Below are 17,364 nucleotides of genomic sequence, written 5' to 3'. Positions count from 1 at the left end.
CCCGTCGTGCCGCTTTGTGGACAACGATTCCCATTGTCAGGGCGGAGAGACATGTATCTTGTCAGTATATCCATAATCTTTGCTGCCCCTCTGACAGCAGGAAGACAGCTAGCCGGCCACAGGACTCTTCACGCCATTTCGTCCGGTGGGTGGTGCTGTACGTCACTATGAGCGTGGGTTTCAAAGTGCAAGGAATATCCGATGCACGTTCAACCGAGAACCCCCAACCTGGGACCTCATCAATTTTAGTTTTATTTAACCTTTATTAAACTAGGCAAGTCAGTTAAGAACAAATTCCTATTTACAATGACGGCCTACCCCGGCCAAAACCTAATCAATGATTTATATATATATATACACGTCATTGTACCTCATTCATAACTTCTTACCGACATCACTGTGGGTTTATACTTTATAGTTTACAATTGCACTTTCATATCAATACATAATGTTGCTTTATTTGAACTGAAGATAGCTAGCTACCAAGTGGCTGGGACAGTTTTAACCCAAAAGTGAACGATGTGTGACGTCAAGTTTCGCCAATTTACTAATTTTACCTGAAATATGAAATGGATCATGACTAGATTGAATCTACTTTCACTGCGATTGGTTAGTCAACATGCAAAATATCTGTATACTTTCAATCACTTAGATAAATGATTTGCGTTTAGATGAACAAAATCAGATTAACTGAGCCTAGCCTACCCTCTCCCTCTCCATTTTCAGTGACTGTGATGTGAACTACAAAATAAATGCTAACAAATACTTCAGGTCAGTATGATCAACAATGATCATGCCTAAATACATTTATATGCATGCGATGTGTGAGAGTTGTACAGTAGTAGTAGTAGTAGACCTCTGCAAGCTGTATGTGTGTGAGCATTTCTGTCTCTCCCTATACTTCACAATATGTAGACTTCTTCAACTACCAAAAACAGACTTATCCATCTGAAGCCAATATGTGTATGATATGGTGTGAGTTTTACAGTATACCTTGCTACCATAAACTGTATGTGTGTGATCCTCTCTCTCACTCTCTCTCTCCCAATGTGATTCAAAATAAAATCTTTAAAAAGGGACTTTTGGTATCAGAGTTGCTGGCTTCATTAAAAACTGTTGAGCTGATGGATTTTGGATATCCTTAGTTTGAATCAAATGAATGAAATCGTCGGAAGATTCACTTTTTTGACTGAACGAGCCGAACTTCCCATCACTAGTACTCTGCTTGTTCTCGACGCAGTTTAAAAAAAACATGTATTTATTTATTTAGAAAACAGTACAAGGAGGATGGTGTTCAAATATAGACCCGAACATATTTTTTTATTCTGTATTCTATTGAAATGCAACAAGATACACAGAGAACACTTAAGAAGGTGGTCTTGTCATTTCACTCTGTGGGCCGACGTCACCTCTCTGCTGCTGTGCGCTGAAATATACACCCACCGTGACGTGTCCCACCACCCACCGTGACGTATACCACCGCCCACCGTGACGTGTACCACCGCCCACAGGGCGAAACGCTGTCAAAAGAGTGTCCCAGCTAGCCACTCCGCGGAGTGTTGAAAACACAAGACCAAGTTGACACCTATCCGGTCAGCTGTTTGAGAGTCAAACTTGGAATAATTTAAAAGATCACAAGGATATCATCATCATCATCAACAGTAGGATTCAACGTAAACCATAGCCACGTTACAAAGTTGCTAGCTTGCTACCTTCGTGTACCCATCTTTTCGCTAGCTAGCTAGCTAGCACGAATCAGCAAGCTAATCTAAACCGCAGAAACAACTTGTTAGCGTAGGACTTTACAATGGGATCCAGAGCGTCGACATTACTGAGAGAGGAGGAGATTGAAGAAATCAAAAAGGAGACCGGCTGTAAGTTGAATTGTCCACTTTTACCAATGGCTGTTAACTAGCTAGCTTGTTAGCATTATTGACTCTACTGTAGTCTGTAGCCAACTAGCAGTTCGATGACAAACTCCCACTCTAGAGTAACAAAGGCGCATTGTTCCACCTAGTTAACTAATATATTTTTAGCTAGTTGGATTAGTGTTTGTACATTACGCCAGTAGTAGTTAGTGTGTTGTGGTGTTATGTTTTTCTACTGTCCCTTGAAATGCGCTGATCTGTTGAAGACATGTAATTATTGTAGTGAGACGTAACACTGTTCTCTATCTGGTGCCTGGGCTGTACTAAACCCCATACATATGCGTTATTCCAGTAGATCACAGCAAAGAAACCAACTAACGTTAGCTGCTGACGTTAAATTATGAACACATTTTATTGATTAAAAAGGGACAAACTATACATTTCCTTCTCAGTTACAATTTTTTGTTGTTGTACTTTAGCAGACGCTCTTATCCAGTGCGACTTAGTTAGTGCACCCATCTAGGTGAGACAACCACACGTAGTAAGGAGTTTTTTTCCTCAAAAGGAGCGCTTAGTAAAGTCAGTGCTACATTATTGTACTCTTTTGTGTTAAAAGGTTGTAGTACGTTGCGATGTGAGGCATTTAGAAGCTTATTCACAACAATCGTGTCACTGTGTTTCTTTGCAGTTTCCCACAGCCAGATCACCCGGCTCTACAGTCGCTTTACCAGCTTGGACAAAGGAGAGAACGGCACTCTCAGGTACAGTACCATCCAACAGCAGCACTGGCATACATAGTGTGTGAAATTCTTTGTGAAACACTCAGTAACTACTGAAATAACCAGAAGGTGGACATGAGATGTCTGCAAGACATTTTATTTATTTTTTGACTTGGTTCATGATTACCCTCCCTCCCTACATTTGCTTCTCCTGTAACATCATCAGAGCCAACTGGGTAATATGCAATGAAACTGTCTGCATGCCAGTGAATATCGCTGAGAGGCAAGTGACCATTTCCCCTACTTGAAAGTGGCAAAACAAGTATATTCTGAGCCGGTGTGGTTTTGAAATTGCGTGCACATTTTGAAGTTTGTAGCTTCCAATTCTGTGCGCACACAACTCTGTTGGCCAAAAGGCTTTCCTCTTGGCTCAGGCATAACCTACAGTACACACTAGTGGTGTATTTTGCCACTGGGTAAGAAGTTTTTTTTTGTTGTCCTGGGTGTCGGTCTAGTCTTAACACTGTTTGCAATATCAACAGCCGCAGTTGCTTGAGTCTGTGTGACTAGACCTCACTTACTGTCAGATCACGCGTGACAGCAAACGTTAGACTAGACCTCACTTACTGTCAGATCACGCGTGACAGCAAACGTTAGACTAGACCTCACTACTGTCAGATCACGCGTGACAGCAAACGTTAGACTAGACCTCACTACTGTCAGATCACGCGTGACAGCAAACGTTAGTCTAGACAGACCGTCTTGACTGTCCTCTCTGATCTTCAGAGGAAAATGGTCACCTTTTTTTATCACAGCTCTTTTATCTCTCGGAGTGACTTCTAACTGTTTGTCCGGGCCTCTGGCAGTCTCCATGGGGGTGCCACAGGGTTCAATTCTTGGACCGACTCTCTTCTCTGTATACATCAATGATGTCGCTCTTGCTGCTGGTGATTCTCTGATCCACCTCTACGCAGACGACACTATTCTGTATACTTCTGGCCCTTCTTTTGACACTGTGTTAACAACCCTCCAGGCGAGCTTCAATGCCATACAACTCTCCTTCCGTGGCCTCCAATTGCTCTTAAATACAAGTAAAACTAAATGCATGCTCTTCAACCGATCGCTGCCTGCACCTGCCCGCCTGTCCAACATCACTACTCTGGACGGCTCTGACCTAGAATATGTGGACAACTACAAATACCTAGGTGTCTGGTTAGACTGTAAACTCTCCTTCCAGACTCACATCAAACATCTCCAATCCAAAGTTAAATCTAGAATTGGCTTCCTATTCCGCAACAAAGCATCCTTCACTCATGCTGCCAAACATACCCTTGTAAAACTGACCATCCTACCAATCCTCGACTTCGGTGATGTCATTTACAAAATAGCCTCCAAAACCCTACTCAATAAATTGGATGCAGTCTATCACAGTGCCATCCGTTTTGTCACCAAAGCCCCATATACTACCCACCACTGCGACCTGTACACTCTCGTTGGCTGGCCCTCGCTTCATACTCGTCGCCAAACCCACTGGTTCCAGGTCATCTACAAGACCCTGCTAGGTAAAGTCCCCCCTTATCTCAGCTCGCTGGTCACCATAGCAACACCTACCTGTAGCACGCGCTCCAGCAGGTTTATCTCTCTGGTCACCCCCAAAACCAATTCTTCCTTTGGCCGCCTCTCCTTCCAGTTCTCTGCTGCCAATGACTGGAACGAACTAGAAAAATCTCTGAAACTGGAAACACTTATCTCCCTCACTAGCTTTAAGCACCAGCTGTCAGAGCAGCTCATAGATTACTGCACCTGTACATAGCCCATCTATAATTTAGCCCAAACAACTACCTCTTTACCTACTGTATTTATTTATTTATTTTGCTCCTTTGCACCCCATTATTTCTGTCTCTACTTTGCGCTTTCTTCCACTGCAAACCAACCATTCCAGTGTTTTTAGTTTTATTTTACTTGCTGTGTTGTATTTACTTCGCCACCATGGCCTTTTTATATTTTTATTTATTTATACATATATTTGTTTGCCTTCACCTCCCTTATCTCACCTCACTTGCTCACATTGTATATAGACTTATTTTTTTTCACTGTATCATTGACTATATGTTTGTTTTACTCCATGTGTAACTATGTGTTGTTGTATGTGTCGAACTGCTTTGCTTTATCTTGAAATTGTAAATGAGAACGTGTTCTCAATTTGCCTACCTGGTTAAATAAAGGTTAAATAAAAAAATAAAAAAAACTGTGTATAAGAAAAACTTCCTAGATTCCAGCCACACATTTAACTCTCATTTAACCAGTGTCTTTGACATGTTACTGTTAAGCTGGGGTGTGGGTCAGTTTCAGGTCACTACGTGACTGTAAACACTTGAACGTAGGCACACTAGTGCCTGTTTACACATAGCCAGTTCTGTGTCCTCTCTCACTGAAGCATCCAGTCTGCGTTATGGTATACAGTGGGCCTGGCTGAAGACAGTGTAGTTAATCCAAGGTGACTTGTCTTAATCATTCATCAGTTGACACAACACTACAGCCACATCCGCTCCCCTGGTCTGAATATCTCACCCGCAGACACACGCCACCTTGGCCACGTCCGTTCACCCAAGCAGACTCTCAATGTCGATTTGACTGTTCAAGACACAGCGAGTCAACATTTGGAATCCAAATCATACGGCCAAATGAAAACATTTGAATCATTGTCATATCATCACACTATTCAGTGTCCTATCAGTGATATCTGCCGATTTTATCCGGTAGTGTGATGTGGAGACTAATTCTTCTGAGACTATAAATCAACGTTCCCTTTTGTTGTCATTTGAGTTCATCCTAACTCTCCTCACACTGTCTGGTTTGTGTAGTCGGGAAGATTTCCAGCGGATTCCAGAGTTGGCCATCAATCCTCTGGGAGACAGAATCATCAATGCCTTCTTTCCTGAGGGGTGAGTCATCTCTGTTCTTTTACGGTCGTCTCTGTTCTTTTACGGTCGTCACTTTGTCCTTCACTGTTTTCCTCAAGGGTGCACATAGCCGGGAGTCACTCTTACTAAAACAGACATTTTTAGTAATACATTAAACATACGTTAAACATTTATTTTGTTGGAACAGGGTTTTACAAATGAATGGTTTGTGTGTATTTGACAACTATTTAAAAGTTGAAGACAAACTGCACATTTTAAGCTAGTTTTCTGTACACACGGTGGTTCTGGATCTTTGAAATGGACATGAAAGTTCCATGTTTTTATTGTTGACTTGGATAGGCCTATATCATTACATTCCCAACACAACCAGTGTGAAGGCGACTTCATTTTAGCTGTGACTTTATAGGTGTTACTGATCCTCTGGAGTCTAGAGATAGCCTGGTTCACAGCACTGCAGATTGTAGCATTATAGCCTGGTCCTAGATCTGTTTTGTGCCGTCTTGACCACTTGTATGGTTATTTTCACCATATAATTTAGTAAGAAGGCACAAACGGATCTTGAACCAGGCTAGAGCATGACTGGAGGACAGGCAGGGGAGCTGTTCAATCAGGACAGGAGTCTGTTGTCTGCAGTGCCGACGTGTACCATTACACTGTAATTGACTAGCTGTCGGTGGTATCGCACTGACATGATTATGTGTCTTTGTTCAAGGCACTTCTCCGAGAATGACCCACGTCTGTCTGTCAGGTTAGACTGAGTCACGCGTGCCAGAATGAATGGCCTGCTAGAAGAGTGTCGCATTGGTCTGAGGTGTAGTGACCTCGAGTCTTAACTAGTGAAGGACTATTTTACTGGATGGCTAGGAAGCAAATTATACAGTGTAAGTTTTCACTACCGTACCCTAGAAACGATGCTCAGTCTATATGTAGGCCTCTGTTATAGCCTACCAATTTGAGTGGTGGTTGACTGGAGTAATGGTTATTTGACTGTGGTGCAGGAATATATATTGATGGGTGTAAGTGATTGTTATTTTCACCCTACTTGGTCGGACAGGGAGGACCAGGTCAACTTCAGAGGCTTCATGAGGACGCTTGCTCACTTCCGTCCCATAGAAGACAACGAGAAGAACAAGGACCCCACTGCCTCTGAGCCACTCAACAGCAGGAGCAATAAGCTGCTCTGTGAGTCAAGAGGCTAGGCCCTAGCCTGGTCACAGGTGTGTTTGTACTGTCTTGCTAACTCCTTGTCAAGACGGCACAAACAGTCTGGGCAAATCTAGCCTGGATCCCGGAACACTTGACTATTTCTCTATCACTTCTTTCCACTACTCTTTTTTTAAAAAGAGCTTGACTTTATTTTGATGTTTGGACATTAAAATGCTTTTTGAAATGGTGACTTCACATTAAATTCTTCCATCTCTTCTCCAGTTGCTTTCCGGCTGTATGACCTGGACAGAGATGATAAGATCTCCCGTGACGAGCTGCTACAGGTCAGGATGGGGTCAGGGTACAAATTACACACTCTTTGGGGGCTGCCCAAGTCTTTGATGTTTTTAGGGGGACCCCTAGTCTCAACAGCGTAAGTCTCAAGACCTCAACGCCGTATTGTCATTGGAGAATCGGGGCTTTACTGTTGTAAAGGAGTATGTATCAGGAGGATAAATACATTTGGGACCGACACTAGAGCTGAAAAACCAGCTTCAAGGGAGATACTCATGTTCTCTGCTTTTGTTGAAAACACAGAGACCTTTGTCTTAGGTTTGTTACGCAAGTCATGTTGTAATCTGAGCCTAGTACAGTAAATGTAGAGACTGCCAAGTAAGAAAGGGCTATTTTAGTGATCAGAATATTTTATTATTGAACTTCTAAAGCATTTCACTTCTAAAGGAAGGGGAAGTTGCCATGTACTGAGAAAATTGTGTAACTTTCCAACCCCAACTAAATGTTTTGGTCTACTTTTTGTGCAACCTTCCTCTTCTGCAATTGGCTGCATTGTATTGGCTGGGCAGTGCCCAATGATGTATGACCTGTGTGTCTAGGTGGGCAGTGCCCAATGATGTATGACCTGTGTGTCTAGGTGGGCAGTGCCCAATGATGTATGACCTGTGTGTCTAGGTGGGCAGTGCCCAATGATATGACCTGTGTGTCTAGGTGGGCAGTGCCCAATGATGTATGACCTGTGTGTCTAGGTGGGCAGTGCCCAATGATGTATGACCTGTGTGTCTAGGTGGGCAGTGCCCAATGATATATGACCTGTGTGTCTAGGTGGGCAGTGCCCAATGATGTATGACCTGTGTTTCTAGGTGGGCAGTGCCCAATGATATATGACCTGTGTGTCTAGGTGGGCAGTGCCCAATGATATATGACCTGTGTGTCTAGGTGGGCAGTGCCCAATGATGTATGACCTGTGTGTCTAGGTGGGCAGTGCCCAATGATGTATGACCTGTGTGTCTAGGTGGGCAGTGCCCAATGATATATGACCTGTGTGTCTAGGTGGGCAGTGCCCAATGATGTATGACCTGTGTGTCTAGGTGGGCAGTGCCCAATGATGTATGACCTGTGTGTCTAGGTGGGCAGTGCCCAATGATGTATGACCTGTGTGTCTAGGTGGGCAGTGCCCAATGATGTATGACCTGTGTGTCTAGGTGGGCAGTGCCCAATGATGTATGACCTGTGTGTCTAGGTGGGCAGTGCCCAATGATATATGACCTGTGTGTCTAGGTGGGCAGTGGCCAATGATATATGACCTGTGTGTCTAGGTGGGCAGTGCCCAATGATGTATGACCTGTGTGTCTAGGTGGGCAGTGCCCAATGATGTATGACCTGTGTGTCGGACTGGGACGTTCCCTACAATCACTGTAATCTCAGGGTTCAATGACTCTGGAGAAGCTGATTCTTGTTTTGAAAACAAAATGGCTGCCTAACATTCTTTATATCATGCACCTGCCTTGAGTGCTTACCTCCCCATATTAACACTGGAATTTCAAGCCTGAATTATTTTTTCACCCTTTGTTACCAGAAAATTAAGTGTATTTTTATTAAATTTTTTCACTTATACTCAGTATTTATGTATACTACATTTAGGTCATCTTGTACTTAACATCTCTGGTGTTAAGACTTAGAGAACTGTACATTCTAGACTCTAAGGAACTTTGTCAACATATTCCAGGTTCTTAGAATGATGGTTGGTGTGAACATGTTTATTCCAGGTTCTTAGAATGATGGTTGGTGTGAACATGTTTATTCCAGGTTCTTAGAATGATGGTTGGTGTGAACATCTCTGACGAGCAGCTGGGCAGCATCGCTGATAGGACCATCCAGGAGGCCGACCAGAATGGAGACAACTCCATTTCCTTTAATGAGTTCATTAAGGTTGGAAACTTACATTTTGTATATTTGGAAACATGAAATATTACCTAACCTAGAATCCGTGTGAATTATCCCGTGGCATTCGGAGACGTTAATATTAACACAGGACCGTTGTCATTGGGTCTTACCTATACTCTTAGAATTACACTGAACAAAAGTATAAACACGGTGTTGGTGCCATGTTTCATGAGCGTGGGGGGGGGACTGACTTTTTCCAGACGCGCAAAAAAGCTTTTATCTCAAATGTTGTTCACTAATTTGTTTACATCCCTGTTAGTGAGTATTTCTCCTTTGCCAAGAAAATCCATCCACCTGACAGGTGTGGCATATCAAGAAGCTGATTAAACAGCATGCTTATTACACAGGTGCACCTTGTGCTGGGGACAAAAGGCCCCTTTTGTTTGTGTAGTTGTCACAACACAAAAGCCACAGATGTCTCACGTTTTGAGGGAGCGTGCAATTTGCATGCTGACTGCAGGAATGTTAACCAAGAGCTGTTGCCAGACAATGTAATGTTCATTTCTCTACCATAAGCCGCCAGGGAAACCTGAAAAGGGTCTTTTGATACGGGATTCTCCAGGGATGACTCGTGTAGCCACACACAGATTATGATGTTTTTTTAAACCCATGATCGAGAGGTGGGGATGTTCGTTTTTAATTAGGAATACGTTTTTATATTTACCACCTAGCAGTACAAATTGCGTTTTAATCAAACGTCTGACTTTGTTGTATTTCGTGTAACCCATGTCTCCATTCAGGGGACTCTTGTAGGCTCTTGTCAAAAGTAGTGCACTATATAGGGAGTAGAGTGCCATTTGCAACACTCAAACACACCAAGATAAAACAGCCTTCAGTGTTATCATATAGATGGATCACGATGTTATAGATTAGATATTTTTTTTCTCACCCTCTAATTCACACTCTGCCTGAAATGTACATTATGTTGTCAGTTCTACAGTACTGACTGTGTTGCGTTGAGTCCCCTGTTGGTATTTAGAGAAGGTGTGTTTGTGAGTTTAAACCGAGGTAATGTAGTATAATGTTAATCACTGCAGGTGTTGATGGTCTTGTTAAACCGAGGTAATGTAGTATAATGTTAATCACTGCAGGTGTTGATGGTCTTGTTAAACCGAGGTAATGTAGTATAATGTTAATCACTGCAGGTGTTGATGGTCTTGTTAGACCGAGGTAATGTAGTATAATGTTAATCACTGCAGGTGTTGATGGTCTTGTTAAACCGAGGTAATGTAGTATAATATTAATCACTGCAGGTGTTGATGGTCTTGTTAAACCGAGGTAATGTAGTATAATGTTAATCACTGCAGGTGTTGATGGTCTTGTTAAACCGAGGTAATGTAGTATAATGTTAATCACTGCAGGTGATGATGGTCTTGTTAAACCGAGGTAATGTAGTATAATGTCAATCACTGCAGGTGTTGATGGTCTTGTTAAACCGAGGTAATGTAGTATAATGTCAATCACTGCAGGTGTTGATGGTCTTGTTAGACTGAGGTAATGTAGTATAATGTTAATCACTGCAGGTGTTGATGGTCTCGTTAGACCGAGGTAATGTAGTATGTTAATCACTGCAGGTGTTGATGGTCTTGTTAATGGCCCGTGTCGTCCTCCTCCTCAGGTACTGGAGAAGGTGGACGTGGAACAGAAAATGAGCATCCGCTTCCTGCACTGAGACAGGACTGTCTCTGATTGGACCCCATTCTGACATCACTGTCTCTGATTGGACCCCATTCTGACAGGACTGTCTCCGATTGGCTGGACCCTCCACCTTCACAATGCCCGTTGGTTATGTCCCAACTGACACCCTATTCCCTATGTAGTGTGCTACTTTTGACCCGTGCCCATAGGGCTCTGTTATGTAGTGCACTCATTTTGTTTAGGGACCATAGGTCCCAAGTCAAAAGTAGTGCACAACGTAGGAAATAGGATGCCGTCTCGGACGCAGCCTCACTCCCATCTCAACACTATGCACTCTCTCTCTCTCTCTCTCTCTGACCCCTCCTCCATACAGTACTATGCTCTCTCTCTCTCTCTCTGACCCCTCCTCCATACAGTACTATGCTCTCTCTCTCTCTGACCCCTCCTCCATACAGTACTATGCTCTCTCTCTCTCTCTCTGACCCCTCCTCCATACAGTACTATGCTCTCTCTCTCTCTCTCTGACCCCTCCTCCATACAGTACTATGCTCTCTCTCTCTCTCTCTCTGACCCCTCCTCCATACAGTACTATGCTCTCTCTCTCTCTCTCTCTCTGACCCCTCCTCCATACAGTACTATGCTCTCTCTCTCTCTCTCTCTGACCCCTCCTCCATACAGTACTATGCTCTCTCTCTCTCTCTCTCTGACCCCTCCTCCATACAGTACTATGCTCTCTCTCTCTCTCTCTCTCTCTGACCCCTCCTCCATACAGTACTATGCTCTCTCTCTCTCTGACCCCTCCTCCATACAGTACTATGCTCTCTCTCTCTCTCTCTGACCCCTCCTCCATACAGTACTATGCTCTCTCTCTCTCTCTCTCTGACCCCTCCTCCATACAGTACTATGCTCTCTCTCTCTCTCTCTGACCCCTCCTCCATACAGTACTATGCTCTCTCTCTCTCTCTCTGACCCCTCCTCCATACAGTACTATGCTCTCTCTCTCTCTGACCCCTCCTCCATACAGTACTATGCTCTCTCTCTCTCTCTCTCTCTCTGACCCCTCCTCCATACAGTACTATGCTCTCTCTCTCTGACCAAGGATTTGGTAGATCAGATAACATTGTAGTTTTCATTATTTCTGCTCTGTAAACTAAAGGGAATACATGCGTGCCTTGGGATGTTTTATGTTGACTCTACCGCGTGTCTCTCAGAGATGGAACCTTATTTATTGTTTAGACCGTTCAAGGTTGAACTAGATCTCAATGTTCATTACCAAGGCTCTCTGTGTTATAACACCTTCATGACTTGAGACATGTTAAAAAAAACATGTTAAAAACATGTTTGGTGTCGTTCCATGTAAGGTATGGCTTTATTGTGATGTTAGCCAGGGCAGAAAAGGCCAAATCTATCCTCTTTATTTAAGCTAACTTTTTATCCCCCCCCCCCCCCTCCCTCTCTTGGGTGCATGTTTTGGTTTTTACCCAAGCTGCACTGCACAGATGATTCAAATAACCAACTCCTTATCAGGCTTTGATTATTTGAATGAGCTGTGTAGTGCTGGGACAAACAACAAAACGTGCACCCAAGGAGGGGAGAACCCAGGACCCGACTTTGGGGAACCCAGGACCCGACTTTGGGGAACCCTGCCCTAGATCAAGTCTGTGCTCCAAATGTCACCCTATTGACCAGAGCCCTATTCCCTTCATAGTGCACTACTATAGACCAGAGCCCTATTCCCTTTATAGTGCACTACTATAGACCAGAGCCCTATTCCCTTCATAGTGCACTACTATAGACCAGAGCCCTATTCCCTTCATAGTGCACTACTATAGACCAGAGCCCTATTCCCTTCATAGTGCACTACTATAGACCAGAGCCCTATTCCCTTCATAGTGCACTACTATAGACCAGAGCCCTATTCCCTTCATAGTGCACTACTATAGACCAGAGCCCTATTCCCTTTATAGTGCACTACTATAGACCAGAGCTTTATTCCCTTCATAGTGCACTACTATAGACCAGAGCCCTATTCCCTTCATAGTGCACTACTATAGACCAGAGCCCTATTCCCTTCATAGTGCACTACTATAGACCAGAGCCCTATTCCCTTTATAGTGCACTACTATAGACCAGAGCCCTATTCCCTTCATAGTGCACTACTATAGACCAGAGCCCTATTCCCTTCATAGTGCACTACTATAGACCAGAGCCCTATTCCCTTCATAGTGCACTACTATAGACCAGAGCCCTATTCCCTTCATATCTTGGCCATTTGGGACTCAGTCTAAGCTTCCTCAGTGTTTAAGGGGCCACGCTTGTATTGTCAGACACTATTTTGCAACGGCCCTTTTTTTTTGTTTTTGAGAATTCATCATCATTCTGTTTTTCTTTTTCTTTACCCACTTTAGTACCATGGTGTTGGTCTCCCATCCTTCAATATCATAAGGGTCAAATGGGAACTAACTTATCATGTTTTTGTTTTTCTTACGGGTCCACCCTGCCTAGCTACAGCCAGTCAACCGTTAATGCCCATTTCTCGGATGCATCCCAACTGGCGCACTATGCCCTATATAGTGCACTACTTTTAGCCAGAGCTCTATGGCCCTTGATTAAAAGTAGTGCTCTGTGTAGGCCCTATATAATGAAAAAAAGTGTTATGGGCCCTGGTCAAAAGTATTGCGCTACAGAGAATCGAGTGCCATTGTGTTCGACTGCCTCAGACAGCCCTGACCCAATGACCTGTCTCATACAGCCCTGGCCCTAGCTGGTCGAATGACCTGTCTCAGACAGCCCTGACCCAATGACCTGTCTCATACAGCCCTGGCCCTAGCTGGTCGAATGACCTGTCTCAGACAGCCCTGGCCCTAGCTGGTCGAATGACCTGTCTCAGACAGCCCTGACCCAATGACCTGTCTCATACAGCCCTGGCCCTAGCTGGTCGAATGACCTGTCTCAGACAGCCCTGACCCTAGCTGGTCGAATGACCTGTCTCAGACAGCCCTGACCCAATGACCTGTCTCATACAGCCCTGGCCCTAGCTGGTCGAATGACCTGTCTCAGACAGCCCTGGCCCTAGCTGGTCGAATGACCTGTCTCAGACAGCCCTGACCCAATGACCTGTCTCATACAGCCCTGACCCTAGCTGGTCGAATGACCTGTCTCAGACAGCCCTGACCCAATGACCTGCCTCATACAGCCCTGACCCTAGCTGGTCGAATGACCTGTCTGACAGCCCTGACCCAATGACCTGTCTCAGACAGCCCTGACCCTAGCTGGTCGAATGACCTGTCTCAGACAGCCCTGACCCAATGACCTGTCTCAGACAGCCCTGACCCAATGACCTGTCTCAGACAGCCCTGACCCAATGACCTGTCTCAGACAGCCCTGACCCAATGACCTGTCTCAGACAGCCCTGACCCAATGACCTGTCTCAGACAGCCCTGACCCAATGACCTGTCTCAGACAGCCCTGACCCAATGACCTGTCTGACAGCCCTGACCCAATGACCTGTCTGACAGCCCTGACCCAATGACCTGTCTCAGACAGCCCTGACCCAATGACCTGTCTCAGACAGCCCTGACCCAATGACCTGTCTCATACAGCCCTGGCCCTAGCTGGTCGAATGACTCTAGTCTAGTGTAACGCAAACCTCCATGATCAATAGAAGATCTGAGTCATTGTGAATCAACCGAGAGGGACATTGTAGCCTAATATATTTAACATAACACTGTTCTGTGTTTTTATTGTTGATTTATCATCAGGTTAGCCAGGTACTTGTTGATGGAGAAGTGAAAAAGAATTCTAACTTATGTATTTGAACCAGAAATGCCAAATGTGTGACAGTACCAGCGTTTATTTAGCTATATGTGATTGTGTACACAGGATGTTTGGTCAAATTTTAGCATTGTAATTTTATAATGTTTATAATATACCTGGCGTAATAGTGGAATGAGTGTTGAGACTTTTTTTGTTTTGTTTTGGTACGCCAGCTGTAAAAACTATATTGTTTTTGTTATTGACGAGATAATTCACAGCGATTTCTTTCTTTTTTTCTCTTTTTTTTTTAGACGGTATAATGATTCCCTATGCTATTCAGTGCTTGTTTTTGCACAAATCTAAAGTTGAGCGAACAGTATAGAATTTTAGCAACCAGGAAATGAAAACTAGATGACAGCCGGAGTCAGAACAGCTTTCCCATTTGACAACAGATGCCGCTCCGGCGGGAGAAATCAATAGGCCAATGTCCACGATTGTTGTGATTGGCTGTGATAAGTAACACTGGTGAAACACTATTAGCGTCAGCTATATTATGGACATTTTCTGAAATTACTAAATTCCTGTGTAGCACTTTTTATAACATGATAGATGGCAGGAGTTTTAGGTTCACCAGATCCTTGATGCTGGACGTAGAGATTATTTTTCATCAATTAGTTATATTAATCAATGTGACCAATCAAGTATAACTCAAATGTACGATATATAAAATAATTTATCCTGTGAAATGTTATAATTGTAAAAATTATTTGATTGAAATAAAACGGGTGCCATGCTTGCTCAAAGTTACCTTTTTTTGTCTTGTTACAAATCAATTTTTATTTTATTGGTCACATACACTTAGACGGCCTAATAATATTTATCCATGTACGCTGTTAGTCTTTTTAGTTTACGTTGCTCCAAGCAAGGTCTGGGATGTCCAAGACTAGCTATATAGATCGCCCGCTTGTAGTCCTAAAACCCAGAATGAAGTTACCTCAGGTTCGTTCAGCCATCCCTATAGGGAAAATGAATGGGGAAAGAATAGGTTTTTGGAATTAATGACCGAAAGGTCAGAGGTTAACACAGGCTTAGGAGATCTTGTACGTTTTTGTTCTGAGGTGGTAGCAGTCAGTTAACGTGACATTTTATGAATTATGAAGCCTTTGTGCTTTGTTTTCTTACATTCTTCAAAATTCACAATGTGACGTTAGCTGATAAAGATTCTCATAGGCTTAAGACATTGATGCGTTCTGTGTTTACCACAGATCTTATTGTCGGTGTTTGTACAAAAAAAAAAACGCCATTAATTTTCCTCATAGGCTTTGTCCAACAAACCATGGCGGAGTTAACGCCTACAAAAAGACGGCATTACATCACAAAAATATAAACACAGCATGTAAAGTGTTGGTCCCAATTTTAATGAAATGAAAAAATGATCCCAGAAATGTTCGTTACGCACTAAAAGCTTATTTCTCTCATTCTGTGTACGAATCTGTTTACATCCCTGTTAGTATTTCTCCCTTTGTCAAGATAATCCATCCACCTGACAGGTGTTGCATATCAAAAAGCTGATTAAATAGCATGATCATTACACAAGTGCACAGGAGCGTGCAATTAGCTTGCTGACTGCAGGAATGTCCACCAGATAATTTAATGTTTATTTCTCTACTATTTTACAGAATTTGGCAGTACATCCAACCGGCCTCACAACCGCAGACCGCCTGTAACCACGCCAGCCCAGGACCTCCACATCCTGCTTCTTCACTTGCGGGCTCGTCTGAGACCAGCCACCCGGACAGCTGATGAAACTGTGGGTCTGCGTAAACTGTCTCAGGGAAGCTCCTCTGTGTGCTCGTCCTCCTCACCTGACTGCAGTTCAGTGTCGTAACTGACTACAGTGGGCAAATGCTCACCTTCAATGGCCACTGGCACACTGGAGAAGTGTACTCTTCACGGATGAATCCCGGTTTCAACTGTACCGGGCAGATGGCTGACAGCTTGTGTGGGCGAGCGGTTTGCTGATGGTGTTGTGAACAAAGTGCCCCATGGTGACGGTGGGGTTACGGTATGGGCAGAAATAAGTCACGGACAACGAACACAATTGCATTTTATCGATGTCAATTTGAATGCACAGAGATGCCATGACGAGATCATGAGGTCCATTGTCGTGCCATTCATCCACCGCCATCACTTCATGTTTCAGCATGATAATGCACGGCCCCATGTCCCAAGGATCTGTACACAATTCCTGGAAGCTGAAAATGTCACAGTTCGTCCATGGCCAGCATACTCACCAGACATGTCACCCAATGAGCATGTTTGGGATGCTCTGGATCGACGTGTATGACTGAGTGTTCCAGTTTCCGCCAATATCCAGCAACTTCGCACAGCCATTGAAGAAGAGTGGGACAACATTCCACAATCAACAGCCTGATCAACTCTATGTGAAGATGTCGCTCTGCATGAGGCAAATGGTGGTCACATCAGAATGCTGTCTGGTTTTCTGATCCACGCCCCTCCTTTTTTTTTAAAGGTATCTGTGACCAACAAGATGCATATCTGTATTCCCAGTCATCTGAAATCCATAGATTTGGGCCTAATGTATTAATTTCAATTGACAAATTTCCTTATATGAACTGTAACTTAGTAAAATCTTAAAATGTTGCGTTTAGATTTTTATTCAGTGTATTACTCCTTTTTACAGTATTTTTAATAGGAGGAAAACTGAGGTGCGGGCTTTAGGATTTGAGTGTCAGTTTTTCTGGGCATCTTCGTAGAAAGCTATGCCAGAGATATTAGAGCAAGGATGAGATTGGAGTAGATTGTTAACAAAATAGTTCACTTGCGTTGTGCAATGTAGACATATGTTTTCCATGCCAATAAAGCCCTTTGAATTTAATTCATAGGAATTCCATTAGGCAATGAATGACGGCCACCCAGCAGACTGCCGACCAATCGCGTTCACGTTATCCCGCTGCCCGCGGTTGGTAAACTAATCGTCACGCAAATCCCTTCTCAAAGTTAAGGTATTAGTCGAAAAACTATTTTCCTCGAAAATACGTAATGTCACCA

General features: G+C 43.6%; 1 protein-coding gene across 1 annotated transcript; it reads left to right on the top strand.

Moving 5' to 3' along the window:
• Nucleotides 1–1,500: 1,500 nt before the first annotated feature.
• On the top strand, nucleotides 1,501–15,099 carry LOC139563841 (calcineurin B homologous protein 1). The gene is made up of 7 exons (XM_071382783.1): nucleotides 1,501–1,874; nucleotides 2,557–2,629; nucleotides 5,452–5,532; nucleotides 6,566–6,693; nucleotides 6,940–7,001; nucleotides 8,761–8,883; nucleotides 10,517–15,099. The coding sequence occupies exons 1-7, from the start codon at nucleotides 1,808–1,810 to the stop codon at nucleotides 10,568–10,570; spliced, it is 588 nt and encodes a 195-aa protein (XP_071238884.1). The 5' UTR covers nucleotides 1,501–1,807; the 3' UTR covers nucleotides 10,571–15,099.
• Nucleotides 15,100–17,364: the final 2,265 nt, after the last annotated feature.

Source organism: Salvelinus alpinus, chromosome 34 (assembly GCF_045679555.1).
Source record: "Salvelinus alpinus chromosome 34, SLU_Salpinus.1, whole genome shotgun sequence".
Lineage (NCBI taxonomy): Eukaryota > Metazoa > Chordata > Actinopteri > Salmoniformes > Salmonidae > Salvelinus > Salvelinus alpinus.
Note: the sequence above shows the minus strand (reverse complement) of the source record. Positions and strands in the feature narration are given on the sequence as shown.

Coding starts and splice junctions, on each gene's coding strand:
- LOC139563841 (XM_071382783.1), top strand. CDS start 1,808: ATGGGATCCAGAGCGTCGACATTACTGAGAGAGGAGGAGATTGAAGAA. Junction 2,630..5,451: donor GGAGAGAACGGCACTCTCAG/GTACAGTACCAT, acceptor TGGTTTGTGTAG/TCGGGAAGATTTCCAGCGGA. Junction 7,002..8,760: donor CCCGTGACGAGCTGCTACAG/GTCAGGATGGGG, acceptor TGTTTATTCCAG/GTTCTTAGAATGATGGTTGG.